This window comes from Xyrauchen texanus, chromosome 12 (assembly GCF_025860055.1).
Source record: "Xyrauchen texanus isolate HMW12.3.18 chromosome 12, RBS_HiC_50CHRs, whole genome shotgun sequence".
In the NCBI taxonomy this organism is placed as follows: Eukaryota; Metazoa; Chordata; class Actinopteri; order Cypriniformes; family Catostomidae; genus Xyrauchen; species Xyrauchen texanus.
In genome coordinates this window covers 37,646,920-37,668,307 of record NC_068287.1, presented here as the reverse complement: position 1 = coordinate 37,668,307, position 21,388 = coordinate 37,646,920, and the positions used below count along the sequence as shown (strand labels likewise).

General features: G+C 36.4%; 1 protein-coding gene across 1 annotated transcript in view; it reads right to left on the bottom strand.

Annotated features, from left to right (window-relative positions):
- LOC127652990 (protein TANC2-like) overlaps window positions 1-21,388 on the bottom strand; it is a 176,613-nt gene that overhangs the window by 24,578 nt on the left and 130,647 nt on the right. The window contains 4 exon segments of the mRNA XM_052139455.1: window positions 1,639-1,767; window positions 8,546-8,794; window positions 9,496-9,685; window positions 15,350-15,498. Of these exon segments, the coding sequence (XP_051995415.1) occupies window positions 1,639-1,767; window positions 8,546-8,794; window positions 9,496-9,685; window positions 15,350-15,498 (717 nt within the window).

Genomic DNA, 21,388 nt, shown 5'->3' with positions numbered 1-21,388 from the left:
AAAGAAAAGACTATTTGTCAATGGGGTAAAAAAATACACACTTATTTTCCTTATTTTTGTTTTATTTTTACATATATTGCAAAATTTTGTTCGATTTTTCCGAAAAGAAGATGAAATAGCTTGTTATTTTGCTTATCAAGTAAATGTACACTACAGTTCAAAAGTTTAGGGTCACTTACTCATTCTTTCTTAATTTATTTCACATTTTAGAATAATAGTAAAGTCATCACAAATATGGAATAATAGAAATGGAAATATGCGAATTATGTTGTGACTAAAAAAAATCTAAAATAAATGAAAACTGTGAAAACTGTGCATCTTCAAAGTGGTCACACTTAGCCTAGAATTTGCAGACATGTACTCTTGGCATTTTCTCAACCAACTTCTTGAGGTATCACCCTGGGATGCTTTTTAAACAGTATTGAAGGAGTTCCCATCTCTATGATGGACACTTAGTGGCTGCTTTTTTTATTATTTGGTCCAAGCCATCCATGTCAAAAACTATTTTTTTTTATAAAATTTTTGTTTTGTTATTAAATAAATTAATATGTTGGCACAATTATATTTTTGTCTACAAAACTAATTTCAAACATTTAAGCACACACCTTCAGATCAAAATATTTTTAAGATCATGAGAAACATTTCAGGCAAGTGACCCCAAATTTTGAACAGTAGTGTATCTTGTTTAAAGAATGTTTTGATATTTTTACAGGAAAACAAGACAGAAATATAATTTAAAAAAAGACTTTGCATTGCATCTAATATGTTTGGATAAAGCATCAGCCAAATGCATAAATGTTAGTGTTAAAATGCAATTTTGTATAATTTTTTTTGCTTTTAACTTTGGGGTGAAATAGCAGCATGACATGTTTTACTACAACAATTATGCAGTCTACCTCCATTTCTCCTTCATAAAGAAAGATAAACAAAGAGAGAGAAGAGAGAGAGAGAGAGAGAGAGAGAGAGAGAGAGAGAGAGAGAGAGAGAGAGATAAAGCAGCTCTCCACAGCACTCTCACACTCTGCATATGAGGCTCATTTAGGATGCATGGAGTCTTGACAGTGAGTTTTAGACAGCAGGCTGAGCTCTGGCAGATGAGCCAGTGCTCATGCTAATAGGAAGTCAATACATCGATCTGGACAGGAGGCAGATTATGGTACGACTGCCCAAAGGGGAAACAGAGAGAGAACAGTAGGACAAGGGGGCAGAAGGGGTCCACAGAAGAGCAGTGGAGTTTTAAAGGTTGAGGGATGCAATTTTGGAGGTTACGTTTAAAATGTCAAGTTTAAAATGTCAAGTAAAATACTTTCGCCTAATTTGCAGGTTGACTCCCCCAAAAACTGTAAATACTGTTGAGTTTTCAGAACATTGCTCTGTTTGAGAATCCCAAACACCTTGACGTAGCAATATTGGTTCAACCGTTGCTGTGCGTTTGGACCGACAGGGGACACTAGTGGTGCAGAGATTACACACTTTACCACCAATAAGTTTTTGTACAACACACTCTCTCTGACCTTTAGAATTTAACAGCCTGATTCTGCTCCTGTCTTTGCCGCTTTAAAAAAACTAAAGAGTGGAAAAGAAAGGGAACCACTAAAACACATGTACTAATAAGGGAAACAAAAAAAAACAACACACCTCTCGTGTCCGCCTGTCCAGAGCGTCCAGAACTGGAGTTCTGACGTGGCATGCGCAAAGATGTGCGCAGAGGTGCCTGTCTTTGCTCATCAAGATAGGCTAGATCCTCCAGGTGAGCTGAACTAGTGGCTGAGAGAGAGAGAGAGAGAGGTTTGTTAGAAGTTTGTTCGAATACAGAATTCTGACCAAATATAATTTTTAACTCATGCCACCTATACTACATGCATAATCAACTGAGAAAGAACAAAACAATAACAACTGAAGTAATTCATTTCCTCAGCATACCAGTCAAGTAAATAAATGGAACCTAATCAATGAAGCAAAACATTCTTTAAATTTTTTCCCTCACATTTCATTTTACTTTAAATAAACCAACATTTGACAGCTTTTTGAGTTAACAGTAACAGCTTGAACTATACAAATGTATTGTGTTAGTTTTTCAAATTTGCTAAACAAAGTTGATTGTTCATTATAATAATTAACATAAAAGGTTAAAGATAACAAAAAATACTTTAGGAGTACCATGATACTATGTTCAACAAAAGCATGGTAATACTACTAGTAATACTAGAGAGTGAGTTGGATGGTGGCTGATGGTGATACAATGCAAATATACATACATATGCATAAAATATAGAGTGGTAAGAAAACATATGTGAAACCTTTGGAAGAGCGGTTTTCTTTTTTTTTGCGTTAATTTGTCATAAAATGTGATCTAATTTTCATCAAAGTCACAAGTATAGACAAACACAATGTGCTAAAGCTAACAACACACAAACAATTATAATCTTTCATGTCTTTATTGAACACATCCCATTAAACATTCACAGTGCTGTGGAAAAAGTAAGTGATCCCTTGGATTTAATAACTGGTTGATCCTCCTTTGGCAGCGATAACCTCAACCAAGCATTTCCGGTAGCTGCGGATTAGACCTGCACAATGTTCCAAAGGAATTTTGGACAATTTTTCCTTACAAAACTGCTGCAGCTCAGCCATATTCTTAGGATGTCTGGTGTGAATGGCTATCCTGAAGTAATTCCACAGCCTCTCTATTGGGTAAAGGTCTGGGCTCTGACTTGGCCACTTCAAAAATGTGGATTTTCTTTTTAAAGCCATTCTGTAATAGATTTACTTTGATGTTTAGAGTCATTGTTATGCGGCATTACCCAAATTCTACTGAGCTTAGAATATAGCTGAAGATGCAGCATAATGCAAAAACAAAAGTTTTCGGTTACCAAATGTGCTAGTCACAATCAGCCATGATTAATTTATTACACAAGTGCAAGTGTCAATTACAAGGGATTACTGAGATATAGCAAATACTATTCAGCTAGTCATGTGATCTCAATGCTTATTAGCTTCCCTGAGCATGTGTGCAGGCTTGTTTGCCTTTGCTAATGAGGAAAAAGGGGAGGACCATGAGAGGAAAGTTAATAGAGGCATGCTACATGAAAATAATAGGAACACACTGTGTTCTGAACACAGTGGGTGGTCACTGATTGTCTAAAAGCAGCTGGATAGAAGCTGAAACTGTTCAAACACTGAGTTAGCATTAGCTAACATTATTGTTTCACCATGTTAGCGTAAACATTAGGGCTGAATGGACACCGGTAATGTAAGGTGCCATGTGGTTGGCTTGAACCACACATTGTGGGGAAAGTATTTTGTTTTCTTTTGATGTGTTTAATCTATGACCCATCGTCTTCTCTACTACACCAAAATAACAGTGTTAACTTACTGCAATTGTTGTTTCTACTGTAAAATCATGATAAATCATAATGGGAACTCCTTGAAACAGTACAAACAGCTTTCACAATCTTGGCTATTTTGTTTAATTTTTTACAATAGTCATGGCTAATACCAAGCTACCACAGTTTTATTGCAATAACAACTAGATTTTTACATTTTCTAGAGAAAATGGTATTGGGAGCATGCCTGTGTAAAACTTGTTATGATGACTCAGTGGTGTTCTTGGTGGTTGCTAGGGCAATATGTCGTTTTTAATGTGTTCAGAAAGTTTTTGGTGCATTGTTATCTGGTTGTTAGGGTTTTCTGGGTGGTTGGAAGGGAATTTCTCAGGTTACCAGGGCATTGCTATGGGGTTTTTAATTAGTGTGTTGCTATGAGGCTGCAAGGGTGTTCTGGATGGTTGCTAAGGCATTGCTATGTGGTTTCTAAGATGTCCTGGATGTTTTTAGTGCATTGCTCTGTTGTTTCTAGGGTGTTTTGAGTGGTTGCTAGGGAATTGTTATGCAGTTTCTAAGGTGTTCTGAGTGTTTTTGCTGTGTTACTATGTGGTTGCTAGGGCATTGCTATGCAGTTTCTTATGCGTTCTGAGTGTTTCTGGTGCATTGCTAAGTGATTGCTAGGCTGGTCTGGGTGGTTACCAGGGCATTGCTATGTGGTTTCTAAGGTTTTCTGTGTTTTTTTTATTGCTTTGTGGTTGCTAGGGTGCTCTGTGTGATGGCCAGGGAATTGTAATGCAGTTTCTAAGATGTTCTGATTGTTTTAGCGTGTTGGTATGTGGTTGCTAGGGCATTGCTGAAGTTTCTTAGGTGTTCTGAGTGTTTTTAGTGCATTGCTATGTCATTACTAGGGTGTTCTGGGAGGTTGCTATGCCCAAAAGTCCAAAGAGCCCACCCACAACTCTGTGATATTATAACTACTGTATACTCTATGATATTTATCATCCACCAGGTAAAAATCCTAAGTATGATCACACACCTGTCTAAGTCAAGTGGCACAATTTGAAATGCCATTCATATCCATAGCACAATCAGTGTGCGATGAGTTGGGGATTGCTTAAATCTCAAACTGTATAGTATGAGCAATGGTTTATTGGTGGAAACTATGTTTATCATGGTACATTTTTGTAAGGAGTATCTATAGTATCAAATTCATCAATTCTAGATAGCAAAAATGTCTTTTTGTCAGTATTTTTCTTCCGCAGCATGCACTCCATCTGCAGTGCAGACTGTCTAGCTGGCATCAGAGTGTTGCTTTATGGCTGCTAAATCTGTGCCACAAGGACTTTGGCCCCCATCACTGAACTGCTGTTTTACAGCCCCACCATGGCCCTGGTCCAGAATGCTTGTCTGCCTTCTACACTAAATGTTTGATGAAGAGCATGTGCTTCCTTTCTCAAAACTGGGATAGAAAATGGCCAGTTTGAATCCTCAAATACTATTTTAATAAGGCGTTTCAAAAGTGTGCTGTTAGTGATGGTGTCTGCTAAGTTGAATTGCTTATACTTAGGGTTAGGGACACTTAAATTTGTTTTTAGCTTATCGACTAATTTTAAATTGTGTGAGCAACTTCTACACATATTCTGCACACCCCTTTCCAGCACACACCAAAACAGAAAGCAGTAGACACCAGCCATTTTAAGCAGTTGATTTTACAAAAGAAGAGTGAATTGAATGACTGTCATGATCCGTTTGTTCATCCATGCTCCTATCTGTCTGTCTTCTCTTGTGCTCTCCTCACCTCTCTCTCATTCTCTCTCTCATTTTCTCTCCTACTCATGCATGCACACCTTTCTTGCTTTTTATTACTCTCACTCTCTCCCCTCACATATTTCATTTCTTTCCCTCTCTCTTTCCTTTTCTACCCACTTATTCCCTCACCTTCTCTCTCTCTCCCTTAGTTGCATCACATCTTCCCCTTTCTAAACCTGTCTGATCTCTCAGCTCAGGAAGCATTTGATTATTCTTTCAGACAGAAGGACTTTTATGAGTGTTCTCCTGTAGACTCACAAATCTGTGTTCACTTTCTGAGTCATCCACACACAAGCACCCTCACATATGTACATTAAACACACAATATGGACAATTAAACTGATTAATATAGGCGGGGGAAACTCACATTGCTAAGCTTTCTGGGGGGTCCACCTTCAAGTCTGTAAACTATTAAGGTTCCTAAATATGTCTTAGGTCCCTCCTCAAATGTAAGTCTATGGGTGCTTTTGCCCATCAGGCAAAAATGATACATCTGTATAATGTCTGTACCTGCAGGAGAACATGACCTTTTCTGTAACTCCCCTACTGGTTTATGCGAGAGCTGTAAATGGGTGCTTCAATCACAGATGTGCTCTTTAAAGCAGACAGATGCACTCTGTAAGAGAACAGCTTAAACATGACAGCATGAATTCAGCATCATGAGTGAATGACAGTCATTTGTTTTTTAAAGAATTCTGTGCCAGTAATCTCACACACTGCCTCAGCAGCTAGCATGATATCAAAAGTGCTGCACTTCTGCAGAAATAAAGATGAAGTTAAAGGGTTGAGGCCATTATAAACATTGTCAAAGCAAATACCAGTTCTACCTTTCAGATGACATGTCTAGTGTTGATGTTTTGGATCTTGGTAGGTTGATTTCCCTGAAAATTGTATGCAATGTGGCTATATGGCGCTTTCAACATTGCTCTGTTTTAGGGTTGCAACGGTATGAGATTTTCACGGTACAATAAGCGTCTTTGAATATATCACGTTTTCACGGTATACAATACTGCACAGTTATTATTATTATTATCATTAGATACAATGACCCTTAAAAGAATGAAAACATAAGGGGTTTAAACAAAAGCTTAATCATAATTGAAACTTGTATTTGTGATACCCAAAGTAATCCCACGCTACTGATTTTAAGTTCTTTTTCGGCAGGGAATGGAGATTGGAGATATCAGCCTCGCTTCTCTCTGACATTTTCTCCATTGCATATGTGTGTGGCGCAAGTGGACGAGTCTGACAGGTAGTCAAGGAGGAAAGGAGATGCACACGCGCAGGTGAGATTCTCTGTCCGGATGTATTATGGGAACTCCTTCGAAAATGTACATGGTATGACAACTGTCAATTTTCATACCATGGTGTACCATGAAACCGGTATACACGCTGCAAATCTACTCTGTTTGTTTGAGCAGCCTGACATAACAACATTGGCTCAACCGATGGTGTGAGTTTGGGTCAGGGCTACCTGTTTGTCCAAACAATTACTGACTGAAAGAGGATGGACAGAATTGCACTATTTATCACAATTCATTATTTGTTTACTCTCCTGATTCATCATGAATAGGGATGCACTAATATAGAAATGTTGGCAGAAAACAATAGACAATAATTATTTTTGTTATGATGATAACTGATGAAGTGGTCAAAACAAAAAGAATAAAAAAAAAATACCAACAAACAAACAAACAAACAAACAAACAAACAAACAAACAAACAAAAAATACTCTCCTGACTCAACATAAATGTGGATGTACCGATTCAGAAATGATGGCCTACGATGAAAGATAACCAATATAGTTTATAATCAATTTATAGCGCCCGTTAACTTCAAAAGAAAACTAATACTGCCAGATAACGATATGGCCACCAATATATTATGTATCCCTAAATAAAGAATAGCATTAACTATTAAGTCTATAAAAATTGTGCTTGACCATATCTTGGCATTTTCATCCAGTCTCCAAACCCCTTATTCTGACATTTAAACTTAACAAAAACCCTTCATAACACATCTTAAAATGGGAAAGAGTGAGCTACTACTAAGTGTAGATTGAGGTATTTGCTCACATGTGGAACCAAAACCAGTAGCTCAAATCACAAATCCTTCATAGATGCCCTTACGTTGTAACAGGGCGGCATCAGGAGCCCGGACCTCAAATGGCGGTTAAATGGCCCATAAAGCTGGGAAGAGGGCCACTTCTGTTGCATTCACAGTAATCACTAAGAGCTTTGACTGACCTTGACATTTTAAGGGAATTGGATACACGTTTCTGTTGACTTTTAGGGTCTGGATTATATGGGATATTTCCTGTCTCTAGGTTTCTGCATTCAGTGAGTAGACATGTTCAAAGACCAACTGCTGAACTGGTTTTACAAAGAGCTGACTTCAAATATTAACACACAGTGAGAGATGAATGTGTTTTTGTGCTTGACAGGATTTGAATGCTGGACTGATGTCTTGACCAACCCAGCAAAATACTGAGGTTTATTTGTTTGATATTGAATAACAACTGATTAGTACTAAATATAAATTAAATCCTGATTAAAAATACTACTAAGGGTTTTTTTTTAAATTACCTGTAAATATCTATATTATATCTAATATACTCATTCAGTTCCAGAAATTAAAGAAGCAGATCATGTCGGGTACTCAAAAAAGCCCAAATTGTGAGCCATATGGTTTGTTCGATATGGCATACTACCATACTACTGTATTATTTTACACTGGAAATAGGCCTACAATACAATATACACTAACTGAGCACTTTATTAGGAACACTATGGTCCTAATAAAGTGAGCCCTGAAGTTGTCTTCTGCTGTGTAGCAGATTCCGCCTCAGGGTCCAGCATGTTGTGCATTCTGAAAAGCTATTCTGCTCACTAAAATTGAACAGAGGGGTTATCGGAGTTACCTTAGCCTTTCGGTCACCTCAAACCAGTCTGGACATTCTCTGTTGACCTGTTCCAGGTGATCAGCAGTTATAGAAATACTCAAACCAGCTCGTCAGGCACCAACCAATCATGCCACGGACGAAAACACTGAGATCACATTTTCCCCCATTTTGATGGTTGATGTGGCTTTATGTTCTTTTTAATCTTGAAAGTTTGTTCACCATTCACTTGCATTGTATGGACAAACAGACATCATATCGCACAGAAGAAAGTCAGTCATGCAAGTTGGAATCGACGTAAATGATGTAATGAAGTCATCTGACAACAATGTAGCATTGTAGCTCACAATTACCATTGCATGCTGCATACTGTCTCACATACTACCTTTTTATTTTTTTTTAAAGTAGGTAGTATACCAGTTTATAGTGCACAGAAAGTAGTGTGCTAGTTTTCCATTACAAACAAAAGTTACACTGTCCAATGGAAATAAGGCAGGTGCATAGACTTACCAGCCACAGAATTGGGGCGGGGCATGAGGTAGAGGGGGATGGAGTGAGCAGAGTGAGAGACAGAATGTTCCAGACTCCTTTCCGGGATTTTGTTGAGGCTGTATGTGGAGGCAGCCATGTTTTCATCAACGCGATACAGAAAAGAGTCTGTCCCCATTGACTTTTGAGCCTGCCACAGTTTCAGACTGCCCCGTGAACTCTCGCAGTGTTTACCATGTTCAGCATTCTCAGAGTAACTTGTGAGTGTTGCTGCAAGAGAGAGAGAGAGATGAGAAAGTTTTAATGAAACCCTTTCGAACAAAACAAAACGAAACCAAACAAAACATGAAATGAACCCCCCACAAAAACCACAAAATAACAAAACAAGAGATGAGACATTTTGAAAGGAAACCCTTTCGAATCGCAATTACGTTCGTTGTTTAGGCAAAATATTTCAGTACGTATGTTTTATTGGACATTAATTTGTCCAAACAACTGCACTAAATCTTGCCATATTGGCTTTGTGACAAACAAATTCTACCCAAGTTTAGACTGAGGCCACATCCCCACTAGTAAATTTATGGTTGAAAACTCAATTTTAAGTTTCTTTCTGTCATTGTTTTCCATTGTAAGTGGTACTAGAGACCATTTCTGAAAATAGTTTTCATTGGAGGAAAACAGCATTCCAGTGTGGATGAGAGGCATAAATGTACCAAAATCAGTGCATCTCCAACTGAAAACACATTAGTGCGGACGCGGCTTAAGTCTACTGTAGTCTCAGACTAGGAACTAATATTGTGTACTTGGAGTAGGACTAGATGTTTTAACCTCTTCATGTTGTGAATTAACTTTTTCAGCAAGGATTTTCAATACATTTATTTTCCATTTCAAATAATATAGACTAGCCTATATTTGTTATCACGAAAAGACTGCAAAGTTCTCCTACATCAATGAGGAGCATTTTGTCTCACCTATAATGCCGCTGTCTCGGCTCTCCAGAGTGGAGGTGGGACTAGTGATGGACCCATAAGCGCAGTCACGGGTGCCCATGTTACCTGGTGCTCCAGCAGGCAATGTTGAGCAGGGGCTGCCAGGAGGGGGTGAAGCTGTGCTGCTAGCTAAGCTAGAGCAAGGGCTTATCCTTTGAGTCATGGGGATGCCCTGAAGATCAGAAGAGAGAGGGAGAGTTTAATAAATGACATGGCTAGACTTGGCCATACGGCTGAAACAGTGAGAGTTGTATGGTAGTATAGAACATTAAAAAAAAAGTTTTGAAGTGGGCATCACATACAGATTATTTATTTATTCAATTAAATCAGAGACCTTTTTAGTTTACTTACTACACTAGGACATATCACAATTTTAATTTGATTATTTGTACATTCAAATATTCATTTTCGTCCATATAGGTCATATTCCATGACATTCGGCTTAAAAAAAACAAAAACAAACAAAAAAAATGAATCAGTGGTCCGAATGTCATTGTTATATAAAGTGCAGAATTAGCTGCAAAAATAAAGGGTATTTTGGTGTGGCTTGCTACTCTTTCACAAATTAGTTCAGTTTCATTAATTGACAAGTTTAGTGACCACTTCTGGAGATGAGTGAGTCATTGAATCATTTTGAGATGTTCACCACCGAAATCTGCCAAGAGACTTTATAGTATTTAAGCATTATAAGAACAAAGCAGATCTATAATTTCAGTTCAGTTTGTGAACTGCCGAACATGACTTTTCATCCCAAAAAAAAAACAACAACAATAACAGTCTAATAATAATAATAATGAACATCAAAAATGTCCTTACCTTCTCCATTATTATTTTGCATATCAAATCTACTAAGCATTATAAGAACAAAGCAGATCTACTGTATCATTTTCCTACAGTATTTAAAGCGCTGAACATGACTTTTATCAGAAAAGACGACGACAGTAATAGCCAAATAATAATCATTTTACGTTTCAATAAAAGTAATTTTGTCATTGTTAAGCACATTTCACATGAGTTGAATCGAGGCATCAATGCTCCACTCAATGCCAGCGTCAAGCAGCGCTTTGCAAAAATAATGTACTGTTTTGCCGGCAGATAAGTGCGTCCTTCATAAAATGTACATAATGTTCAGACGCAGCAATACTGTAAGTCTCCCCTTAACCATTGATGTTGTTTCACAATGCACAGCCGCAAACAGTGACTAAATGACACAAATGTGTGTATAGACTCCTATTCTGAGTCCCGATCATTACCACATTTTTGTACATGTAACAGAAATCTTGCTAGCAACACAGTCAAACTGTTTTATTATACGGAAATATTTTCCAGGACAAATTATTATTTTCCAGGACATTTGGGTATTTTTCTGATTTTCCATGACTTTTCCATGACTACAAAACTGCATTGCAAAATTCCAGGTTTTCCAGTACACGTGGGAACCCTGCTTCCACATACAAAAATGGCCACAAAAATGGAAATTTGCTGACTGGTATTTAATGATACACTGCTGTCCCATATTTCTGCTGAGGGCCGCAGACTCATGTGGAATTATCTCTTTTTATGGCATGGGCTGACATAAACAATTTTTCCACTGTGACTCAATATTATGTAATTTAATACATTGTTGTTCACTTTATGGTATACGAATGACAGAACTTTGAATTCTCTACTCATAACCTAAAGCAAAGAGTAGAGAAATGTGTGTTTTTAATGTGTGCTAAGTGTTTGCACACTGTGGCTGGCTACAAGACATGTATAAAAAAACACGAATAGGATGATGGAACATTTAGCCCAGTGGTACTAGCGATGGGGGAGAGTGAGAAACATAACCAGACAGAAACATAACCAGACAAAAAGAATGCTAATTAAAGAGTTGCAAGAAAATAGTACAGGGAGAGTAGAAAAGAGAGAGGAAGAGGAATGGAAAAAATAAGTGGTTATGAAGGTTCATGTATGGCTCTTAGCACTTATGTCTGCGGTGGAGGCCACATTAATGACATCATGCAGTTGAATATGTCAAAGATGAAGTTCAGTTGGCCAGTGGATGGTTCCTCAATAGGCGGAGAGACAAATGTTTGGCCTTCTCACACCAAATCCGTGATGATTTTGCGAGACAAAATTCCGATGAAAGGTCTATACACAGGGTGCATTAAAAAGTTTTAGAACAATGTTTGTTCTACAAACATTTATACCAGTCTCCTTCCCTGCCCAGCTGTCAATGCTAGAGATGAGTATATTGAACTCTGTTAAAGCATTTCTATACCTAATTTGGCATAACGATTTCATTAAATTCTTTCTATGGTGTTGATGCATTCTGAGGAGTATATAATCTGTTTTTATGCAAGTGAGATGAGTAAAGAGCGCTGTTGCCTAAATATACGTCCTATTTATATTTGTACATGTATTTTGCTATATGAGTATATTCCAAATGGATTTCCAAAGCCAACTACTCTTTTTATAATGCCTGGATAATATAACACAAAGTACTGTGATACAAATACTCATGGAATAGTGCACAATAAGAATAGCATAGTACAGAAAAAAATATGATGCAAAGATTAAATAATAAAAATAATTGATAAGAAAACATAAGAAAAAGATTGTTCATTAAAGGTATTTTTTTTTTCAGCAGGCAAAGTTGTGTAGTTTTGTGTATCTGTATACATAATTGTTTGAATAAATAAAACAGGCCACTAATAAAAATCTGAATATTTATGTGTGACTATTTTAATAATAAAAACAACATTATTGTATAATAATTATTGTAATATTGTATATTAATAATAATAAAAATAGCAGCAGCACCAAAAAGCTGTCATTACATTGACGACCGTGGCCCTTGACTTTGTATTGTTGACAAAATGTGTCCCTTGGTCAAAATTAATTGGGGAACCCTGGTTTAGACAGAAGCTCCTGTCAATTAAGTTCATACAATCAAACTACTAATATTTGTAAATATTGTATTTTTGCAATATATTCCAGTGGTGATTTGTTTGTAAATATTGCTTGTTTTTATTCCAGTGAGGATTTAACATTATTTATTTGTAATGCATTACAATGGTGATTTATTTGTAATTATTAGAGGCCAAAAATTGAAGAGGCTGTAGCCCCTATGCATTTGTTAATTTTCCATATTATAATTATTATTATTCTGGCTGGGAGTCTATGGCAGCCCATAAAACTGTACGTAGGAAAATGATTACATTTGGTACACTGATAGGGGTGGCCATGATTATCCCCCATACTAAATTTGGGGTCTCTAGGACATACTCTATAGCGCCACCACCATGTCAAAAATTAACTTTTCTTTTGGCCATATCATAGACATAATAATTTTCTTTTCTCCTCCTGGTGATTCCAATGGATACCTTACATTAAAACTCTGCCCAATACAGTGGCCACCATCTTGGATTATGAAGTTTACAGTTTAAACCTTACGCATCCTTTAAACTTAGTTTGATTTTCCCAAACAATGGCTCAATATAATCTCCAGACCGAAATGCACAGATAAAATTCACTTAATTTAAATTTTTACAGCTGTTGAAAATGTTTATGCTTCATTAACATCATGTTCTGAGGATACCTGAGCAGTTTGGAGACACCTCTACATAGTGGTCAAAATACTTATTCAATTTTAGCAAAACTTTTGGTTTATCATTGTGTCCTTATTCTAAGTTTTCAGAAAATGCAGAGAGAAATTTCAAAATGTATTTATTATTATTTTAGTTAAAACCTCCTGACGCTCAGCACTTCTCTCAGGCTCTTTTGCACTTTTACAGCTTATGGGTTCATAGTGCTGTGGTATGTGCAATGTACCTGTGTGCCGTGGCAATCGAAAGGTACGAGGCAAGTTGAAAACAATTTATAAGTTGCAATGAACATTGTATTTGGACTGTTCTTTCTTTCAGTTGTGTTTGATATCAGCTATATTGGATCTCCGCCATTTTGAATATTATTTAAAAAAGAAAAATTTTTTGAACGCTTTGTCGGATTTGAATGAAAATTGGGATGAGTCTTCGACATCGCCCTGAGGGTACCTGAGCTGTTTGAAGACAGCACACATATAGTTAAAAAGATAGCCCTCTGTCAACGCATTCTGTCTCATAGAGATGAACGTAGTTTGGTGCAAAAAGTGAAAATCAATCCCAGAACAACAGCAAAGGACCTTGTGAAGATGCTGGAGAAAAACAGGTAGACAAGTATCTATATCCACAGTAACACAAGTCTGCTGAGCAAGGAAGAAACCACTGCTCCAAAACCACCATACAAAAGTCAGATTACAGTTTGCAAGTGCACATGGGGACAAAAGATCTTACATTTTGGAGAAATGTCCTATGGTCTAATGAAACAAATGTAACCGTTTGGCCATAATGGCCATCGTTTTGTTTGGAGTATAAGGGGTGAGGCTTGCAAGCCAAAGAACACCATCCCAACCGTGAATCATGAGGCATCATGAGGAAGGAAAATTATGTGGATATATTGAAGCAACAATCTGATAGAATTTGTGGGCAGAACTGAAAAAGAATGTGTGAGCAAGGAGGCCTACAAAACTGACTCTTTTACACGAGTTCTGTATGGAGGAATGGGCCAAAATTCCATCAACTTATTGTGAGAAGCTTGTGGAAGGCTTCCCAAAACATTTTACCCAAGTTAAACAATGTAAAGGCAATGCTACCAAACTACTAACAAAGTGTATGTAAACTTCTGAACCACTGGGAATGTGATGAAAGAAATAAAAGCTGAAATAAATCATTCTCTCTACTATTATTCTGACATTTCAAATGTTTTAAATAGTGATCCTAACTGACCTAAGACAGGGAATGTTTTCTATGATTAAATGTCAGGAATTGTGAAAAACTGAGTTTAAATGTATTTGGCTAATGCGTATGTAAACTTCTGACTTCAACTGTTCTGTAGATTGGAAATTAAATAATTAGGAAATGAAAATACATTTCCTTGCTCAACATCTGTACAGCTCATGTACAATAGTCCAAGTCCGAAGCAATACATTAACTTTGGGTAATGAACAGATTGTTATTTACTGAAAATCAGATTCAAACTTGCTGCATCACATTTGGCTATGAGACACACAAAATCCCATGGCGTTTAGTGTCAATAACATCAAACATTTTGCTAGTCTATGTCTTTCTGTTTGAATACAGTATATGCATTCACAAATAAAATGTGAGAGCTATATATTCGGGTGTGGAAGGACATGATGGGTTGGTCAATCATGACAAAATCCTCTTTTTAAAAGTAATAGTTAAACTCACAGTATGAAGTGTTTCTTTTTTTTATTGAAAACGTCTACTATGATGTTAAAAGTTTCCCTTGTGGAAAGACTGAAAATCTCTGAAAAATAATAATACTTCACATTTCTTTTCACTATGAACCAGCATCTTAAAATCAGATCATGGACTCAATAACTTCCCAAATATGTCTAAATAGCTCAATCTATACATTTGTGTCCAATTCAGGATTTGGCATGTGTGAGAGAAGTCGGCTATAAATTTGACAAACCCTTTTTGCCCTTTTGGTGACCAGCAGGGATTAGCCACTAAAATAGCTCAGTGGAAATATCAAAGTAGCTCTGCCCAGCAGTGGACTACAGGAGTTTTGTGTTTCTGGAATACATTCCTGGGCTCAACTACAGCATGTGTCAGATCAATGAGATCAAATTTAACTATGACCAAATAAGAGGGAATAAAATGCCTCTGTTTTTAACCAGCGGAATGCTAGACAGACCTCAAAGAGATACAGATTGGAAAAAATAGGTGGAGGCTGGAAGCATCACATGGGATGGAATATGTTGAGTGTGTTTGTGTATGATTCAAACCTGGGGATCATCTTGTTCATCCATACTGTACTGTGCTCCAGCAGGCCCTTCGTTCACTTTGTCTCCGAGCAGGAATCCCAGCCGCGTCATCAGAGTGTTGGCTGCCTCGTTCACGGATGGAGGAGGACCCAGATCCTGACTCTCATCTCCTGTGAGAGGAATAGAACCATGGTTAGAAATACAGAGTAAAATATAAAAATTAGCCAATTGGGGCAATTCGTTACAGTGATTTCACTATAGTTAAGGAGTGTTTTTGGCATGACTCAAAGCTTGAATAAGCACTGGGCATTTTCCCCGGTGGGCCTCTGGGTAATTTGGGTCAGCCCGCTGCTGTGCAAGTAACGGCCCATCCTAAAGGCAATATAGCCGGCAGCCCTGGGCTCCAAATTGCCCACGCAGACCCAATTACAGATTCAATAAACTCTGTAAGTTAAAGCCAATACAAGGGCTTTAATTTTGATTTTTTTTTTTTATGTCTTTTGTTTTGAAATTACCTACACTTCAGAGCACACATCCATATGTGCGCGTTATTTCTCTACCTCACATAGACCTGATTATTTGACATGCAAATCACAATAATGGTGACAAAAAACAACAACAAATTAATTATAATAGATGAGCTCTGAATAATCACAAAATGATAAATGACAGCAAGTTACAACAAATGCAGTGTAATTAAAATCAGCAATCAGTAAAGCTATGAGCAGAACATAGTTATCTACATAATTTATTCATACCGCAAATAATTACTAGGAGCTGAAGTGCGGCTTGCTGAATAATGCTCACGCTTGATAAAAATGCAGAAAATAAGTCATGTGATAAAAATGCAGAAAATAAGTCATGAAAAATATTACTTTGTGGCTATTTGAGTCTTACTTTTTTAAAGGAGAGAAGAAATAGCACTTGTCAAAGCATAAGGATTTTCACTTTTATAGAATAATCTGGAGGAATTAAAACACTGCAGTTATAAAGACGCAACAAACTCAAATAGAGTGAAAATTATCAATTAATATGCAAAATATCTGCAATGATCTACACATTCAGAGGTATGTTTATTTGATTTATTTTTTTATTTTTTGTTTAACATATATTTATATTTGTTTAGATTTATATATGTACATATTCTGGCCAACTTTGTTTTCATTGATTTAAAAAAAATAAACATTTACACAGTGATGTGAGTAATTGACATGACATTTTAAGCATTATCATCAGTCCTGCTATGACACTTTCTTCATCTAAATATTTTAAACAACATTTTATGTTCTTGTATAGCTATATACACATAATACATATAATATTTTATTATTCTTATTGTTTCAACAATGTCATAGAAAATTGTTTATTTGCACTTCTAGAAAAAAGTTGAAAGGTGATTAAGATCTTTAAAAATTTTGAAGAAATGCTGACTTGTCACAGCACCTGACATGTTATTTGTCTGAGCTATAAAGTGCACAATTGTAGTGCTTTCTCTAAAAAAAATCCACTCATAACATTTACCGTGGTTTTATATGTTTTTAAGTTATGACAATTTTTGCACTGGTGGAGCCGGTTATCATGACTAGCAGTCATTAGAACGGCTACTCTTTTAGTCCTTTTTTCAACACACAAATTTGAAAATGAGCTGGAAAAAGAAATCAATGAGTCAGTGTGTTATGGTTTGGTGTGTTGTGGGTCGGGTTTGGTGGGCCGCTCTGGGCCAGAAAGTCCAGGGCCATTTTTTAGTCCCAGTCCACCCCTGATTGAAGAGATTGTAAGTCTATCAATCAAAGTCTCATTTTCATTCACATCAAAATTCAAATATGGCACTACTGTAATATGGTCTACATAACGCAACTGATGTGCGATCACTGGTGTGAATTTATCAGCTACTGAATTGCTTTGAATGTGATTCATCCAATCAGATTTTAGAGCTAGGGCTATCTTTTTCATAATTAGGTATAATCACTAGGTATTAGGTCTAACTAACCAATGGTATTGCCAAAGGACTGTGGTTAACTAAGTAATTTTGGCTGACATATTTCATCCCTAGAAATAAAATGTAAAACTTCAGCTCAATAATGGGATTTTTTCCATTCTTGCAATTCCACATTATCCACTGCATGAGACTACAACTTGGCAGGCATGTCCATACCTGTGGTTTATTTTGTATTACAGTTTACAAATAGCCCCAATCAAATGCAATTTGCCCATTTTTGCCAGTAATTTAAGTCAATTCAGTGCGTCAATTCAGTTCGTTCACACCAATGTCAATGTCACCGATTTCCCCATACATGTTTTCAAACACCTCATCAAACTAAACCACCTCACAATCTCTTTCTGTGACTGATTGTCATTGTGTTTCCTGAACCACTGGCTGACTTTCCTGACTTTCTATAGCTTGGTATTATTTAAAATTTCACAACTTAGTCCTGCTCTCCACATACTGTATGTGCACATACATTTTTAGGAAAACGATTTGCTCTAGATAATTTTTTTCATGTTTATTAGGTGCTACTAGTATCAAATCAAAAAAGGAAATAGAAAATGCACACAGCAGTCATGCCCATGTCTCAGGAGGTTAAACAGCAAAAACATTATAATAATAATTATAATAATAATTCATAAATATTTTTTTTTTTTCTTCAGTAAAATGAAATTAACATCATTAAAATTACATAAGAAGCAAAACTGTGTGAGGTAAGACTTGTTTTCAGATACTATAGCTATCATGAATTAAGTTTATTTTCTTAATCAGTTCGGATTTTTTTTTCTAGTTTTAAGTTTAAACCTCACAATGTTCAGTTAGATTTATGCTTAAAACAAAAATGATAATAGAACAATTTGCCAATTTGGTGAGATAAATAAACTTAATTCAAGACATAATCTCTGGAAACAAGTCTTAATATCTTTAAGACGTGTTTCCAGAGAGACATGCAAGTTAAATCAATCTCGTTTTAAGGATTTTTATATATTTTAACTGGAACACAAGACAAAAATACAGATTCTGATTTTATTTTATTTTTTTGCTCTGTGATGTGACTAAGCCCCTGAAAGTGCTGTTAACACACACAGTCAAATCAGAGCTGACTGTGCATTAGTCAGACTTCAAAAGACAAGAAATGTCCCAATGGTGGCTAAATCCAAAGGGAAAAGAGCTTTTTAGGATTATATTTTTTCATGCCTTTCACCTCACACTACAAATTGAACAGAGTATTCAAAATAAACAGATGAAGCAAAACAGCCTTTCTCAGAAATACCGGGCGAGTCGCTATACCTCTATGATGCCCAAAAATGCTGCCTAGGTTTTCGAGATAATTGTCAATGTCTTTTAAATCAAACAGTCATTATTATAAGCACTACATGCAACAATAGTTTTTCCATATAAAATTAACAAGCCTACAAATCAGTTTTCTGCTTTGAAATACGTGTATCTATTTTAGACAAGTCAACATATGGAAATTTGCTCAGATGACAGAGAGCTAACACGCAGTCTTTCAATGTTCTATCATTCTTGCTATATAGTCATTAAAAAAGTGTTTTCATGGTAACTACGTTTTGCTAGGGATTATGCATAAGTATGTGTCTCTTTCATTCATTTTAACCAAAATTCCTGTCTTTATTCCTCCCATCACTCCCTCTTTCCCTGTACCTCTGGCGAGATGTATGTCACTTGTGACAACATATAATAAAGTTCTGAATCCCTCTAATGACACCAGCAGGAGCTAAAATAGCAGAATGGTGGAAAATCACAAGTCTCTGAGGTTTGTTTTTCTTTAGCATGTTTTCTATTCTTTCAACCCACAATGGCATCCATTTAAAGAGAGAATTCAGCCAAAAATGAAAATTCTGCATTGTGTGTTTTTTCCTTTCCACAGAAGAAATCAAATAATCAAGTCATTTGGGTTTGGAATGTCATGAAGGTGTGTAAATGATTGCAGAATGACATCATCGTTGGGTGAATATACCTTTTTGAAAATTCTCAAAAGTTATCTGGCCTACAAATTATAAAAAAGAAAGAAAGAATATTCAATGGTTTTGTTAGTACAGTGTGGTTGTGGAAATATGACCGTTCTAAAATGATGATTCACTAAGACTGTATTACAGTAAAGAAAGGATAAACACAAGGTGATTTATGATTACGGTAACAGGTTCTTTACAGCTGAGATCAAATATGGATCTTCTCCCACAAAACCAACACATTGTGGTAAAAGTTAGAAACCTTCAACATTACCAGGTTCATTCATCAAAAATACTTATGATGTAAATAGTACTGCATTGTGCCTTTAGTGTAAACCTTTCACTGTGGTAGGTAGGTTGAATATTGAATATAACCTGAACCCTAAATATTGAGATGATTTTTATTATAATTAGGAAGAAATAAAAAGATCATGCCGTTAGAACTAGTTTCTCAATCCTTTCTAGAGTATGAAAGCGTTAAGTCAGATATGTTTACAGTAAATATACCTCTAATTTAAACTTCAGTAGCAAAAAAGGCATTAGATTTGGTAAGTTTAATGTTAGCGAAATAAGCTATTTTAATAAAAAAAATGTTTTACATTTTTTTGTAAAAATATACGTTGTTACAGTAAATAATTCCTAAATAATTCCTGTTGATTATTATGTATTTATTAAGATGATGCATATAAATGAAAATAATAATAATAATTTAATTCGCCCCTTGTGTCAGGTGGAAGTTAGAGGAAAACAGTGCAGAATACACACCTTTTTTACTGCATTTTTTATTGAATTTTTTTATTGAATTTTTTTTGGCATTTTGCTGCATTTTACTTCCTGCATTTAACATCTTCAGTATAATTGGTTTTGGTTAAAACAATGTTTCTTTATTAGTGGAGTGGTGGCTAAAGCACAGGGGTCTAATCAGAAGGTCGCTGGTTTTAACCCCACGGCCACCACCATTGTGTCCTTGAGCAAGGCACTTAACTCCAGGTTGTTCCGGGGGGATTGTCCCTGTAATAATTGCACTGTAAGTCGCTTTGGATAAAAGCGTCTGTCAAATGCATAAATGTAAAGTAATGTTTTGAAACTCTGTATTTTAATGTTTATGGACTGGCCTCATTTACGTCCATTTTAAGTGCTTTGCTAGAACCACGTTTTTTGCTTTTTTAACAAACGAGGGACAAATCTAAAATGAGTTTTTGTAGTTATCCACATAACGTCACAAATGCTATCAAATGAGCTTAACTTGTATTGAACCTGGAACATTCCTTTAACATAAAAAGCACTTTTTAAAAGTAATTTTAGAACAAATACATTCATATCGAAAAATATTGACCTCATTTTCTTTAGCTACTGTCTATTACCCAGCCCTAGTGATACCATGGCGTTTCTCTATGCTATTCAAAATGAGAACACTAACAACATCACCACTGAGCTCAGATGTTTAGTTGTATGTTTGCATCTATGCAGCCCCATGGGAGCCGCTTAAAGTTCCACTCTTTAACCCCAGCACTGAGGAACAAAATCAGTTCTGCATCCTGCTTCGGACCCCCCTGGGGGATCCCGGTCCCACTGGAAAATGATCTGTTTGTGCTTTCACGAGAGCAAAAAACATCAGCACCACAAGGGGTTTAAACCTCATCGTCATTTGTCATGTGCCTGCCTCTTGTAAAACCTGTAGAGCTGCATCAGAGGTTACAGTGACAGATGTGCTGATTGGTCCAGTGTCAAAGGTTTGACTTATAGCCCTTAATATGCACTACTGGGCTTTTAAAATCTGAGCCGAAATAAGTGCAGTATAAAGGCAAGCAGTGATACATAGCCTGTAACAAACCGCACATGCAAAAATCTGCTTGCATAGCAGAGAATATAAAACTCAGCGAAAAACTGAATCATTCAATGCCTAATGACAGGGTTGCAGGGAGAGGCAAGGACCAGTTAATCTAATAACTCAAATATCATTCCATTGCCTCTGACACAGGAATTTCTACTGAAAGACTGCATACCTGCCCCATTAAACTACAGTTGGCCTACTGTGACTGTATTGCAGTAGGACACAGTGGAGTTCTTTCTCAGACAAACATAACAGCTATGCCTGAA